This window comes from Pempheris klunzingeri, chromosome 10 (assembly GCF_042242105.1).
Source record: "Pempheris klunzingeri isolate RE-2024b chromosome 10, fPemKlu1.hap1, whole genome shotgun sequence".
Taxonomy (NCBI): Eukaryota; Metazoa; Chordata; class Actinopteri; order Acropomatiformes; family Pempheridae; genus Pempheris; species Pempheris klunzingeri.
Window position 1 is genome coordinate 737,501 of NC_092021.1, and position 2,500 is coordinate 740,000.

Sequence of the window (2,500 nt, forward strand, 5' to 3'; positions counted from 1 at the left end):
ATTCTATATAGTTTTTCCAGATTAAATGAGTTAATAACTTCATTGATTAGTGATTAATTATATTTTCTTTATCGGCGTGGGTTTTGACAGTAGTGCAGCCTCTGACCGGGACTGATTCAGGTATTGATTAGTAGAGTTTCATCCCTGTTTTATCTGTCTATCAGGCTATTGATTGATTGATTGATTGATTGATTGATTCCGGTATCGATCCTACCTTCCAGGCTGAAGTCCAGCAGCACGTACTCGTACACGGTGTCCGTCTTGCTCTCCACTTGTGGCCTCTTCAGGGTGGAGTAGATCTTCCCGGGGCTGCTGTCCTCCGGGTCTTCCAGTTTCCGCAACCCGCAGCCCATGGCCTCTGAGGCGGCTACAGCGGCTCAGTCAGCGCGGTGGGAGCTCACACACACACACACACACACACACACACACACACACACACACACACACACACAGACGGACAGACCGGAGCTTCTCTGCCGCCTTTAACTTTAACGGGACCGCTCCATCCCTCCGGTAGTCCTCCGGGAAGAGCAGCGGCGGAACGGGAGCAGAAAGCCCGCCAAGGTGAGGAGAGGAGCCGCGTGGAGGGTGACCGCACCGGCCGGTGGCTCTCCGGACTGTCCCGCTGATGTGGCCGCGGGTCTGGAGGAGGAGGAGGAGGAGGAGGAGGAGGAGGAGGAGGAGGAGCGCCTTCACTGGAACAAAGTTTCTACACAATCAATTTATCAAGCAGAATACTGCTTCCTGCTGAAGCTTTCAAAATAAGATGCTGAACTAAACCATTGTAAGCAGAGTTCCACCAGTGGGGCGGACCAAGTGTCCTGATCATGGACTGTGATCCTCCTCTGGGGGGAAGAGCTGAAGATGCTCTGTAACACCCCGCTGGAAACAATACTGTGTTACCGGTAAAGGTTCTGCACTGAAAATGTTTCCTCAGAAAGAGGGTGAACGTTTTATTAGAACATTGTGGTGAAAGCTTTAAAGATAAAAGTAGTCAGTGCTGCGACTCTTCATTTATTTCATTATTACATTATTGTTCCTCACCACTCATGTAAAAGCAGGATTTCTCTCTCTGGCTGTTTTATACAGACCTGAAACTAATGATTCTTTTCAACCTTCAATTGTGAAAACATAAATTCAAGTAATTAAAATAATGAAAAGAAGAAGCAGTAAATGTCCACATGTGAGAAGCTGGAATCATGAAACGTCTGACATCCTCTGCTTCCTCTGCTTCTTGTGGGTTTTACAGGTTCGTTACAGGTATCAGCGTGGGAACCAGTTTCTCTTTAGAGACGAAATTATTCATCAATTAGCAGACAGAACATGAGTCCTGAACAATTCAGGTACTTGTTTATTTGTCTTTGTAATAAAAATGCCAAATATATCAGCTGGGGTTTGAAGGACGGATAAGATCAAACTATTAATCAGATGATTGTGAAAAACAAGTTGGATTAATCAATACTAGAGATATTCTTTGGTTGTTAGTCAGACAGAAAGAGATTTAAATGTTGAGACGCTCTAAATGCTGTCATGATTTGGGCCGACACACTGAGTAATGATCTCAATGAAAAAGTGTGTTCGCATCAGGTTTCCTCATCTTACTTCTTCTCAGTCGTCATTTTGTAGTAACTATTTTCCCTCTTATTTCATAACCACTGTATTATCTGGCTGACATGGTGACGTGCATCCACCCTTTGTGTCTTCAGCTGTAACGTCTCCACGTTAAAGTCTTTTCTTTTGTTGTGCTGTTTGATTCACTTGTAAATTTGTTTAATGCAATCAGCTCGGCCTCCTTTCTAGAATCAGTGCTGTACTTTCACTTGATGAAGAACTTACACAGTTTGTTAGTGAAGAAAGTGCTTTGATGAGGAGTTGATTAATAGGCTAATCCTATCAACTGAGCCCATCCCCCCATGATTGTGACTTGTCCTGCTTTTTATGCTTTTATTTTGAAGTCAAAGCTGTGTAACATCCGGTGTGGTAGGCTCAATGGTCGTTCATGTGATGTGAAGTTTGTAGGGGAGAAAAGTTTTCTAAAACAGTGTCATTACTCAGGAACAGAGTCTCTTACAGAGGGGTCAGTGACTGTCCCATTTAAAACATGGCCGATGGCAGGAAGAACACGGGACGGCTGCCTGTCAGTGGAACAAGTATTCAGCTCCTTCACTCAGGGAAAAGTACTAATACCACAGTGAGAGAGCACTCCAGCATGGGTGGAGCGCCACCACCAGCTGTCAGTCAGCCCACTGCTTTGGGTTATAACAAATTACCAGAAAATCCAACGACATTCCCTTCAGCCTTAGGTGACGTCAAACATCAGCACGTTACTGGACGGGATTACTGACTTTTGTATTAATCCATGGAAACGTAAAAGCCTTTTCTGGCTCAGGAGCTGAAGTCAAAGTGTGTGTGTGTGTGTGCTGCAGCATGAAGACTCCTTCCAGGTATCCAAAAAGGTCCCATTGGCCCTAAAGCCCGTCGTTTGCTCCAATAGCAGACT

The 2,500-nt window shown here is 45.0% G+C and overlaps 1 protein-coding gene across 1 annotated transcript in view; it reads right to left on the bottom strand.

Moving 5' to 3' along the window:
- Positions 1 to 353, bottom strand: part of rftn2 (raftlin family member 2) — a 22,477-nt gene extending 22,124 nt beyond the window's left edge. The window contains exon 1 of the mRNA XM_070838636.1: positions 215 to 353. Within this exon, the coding sequence (XP_070694737.1) occupies positions 215 to 353 (139 nt within the window). The remainder of the gene's footprint in view (positions 1 to 214) is intronic.
- Positions 354 to 2,500: the final 2,147 nt, after the last annotated feature.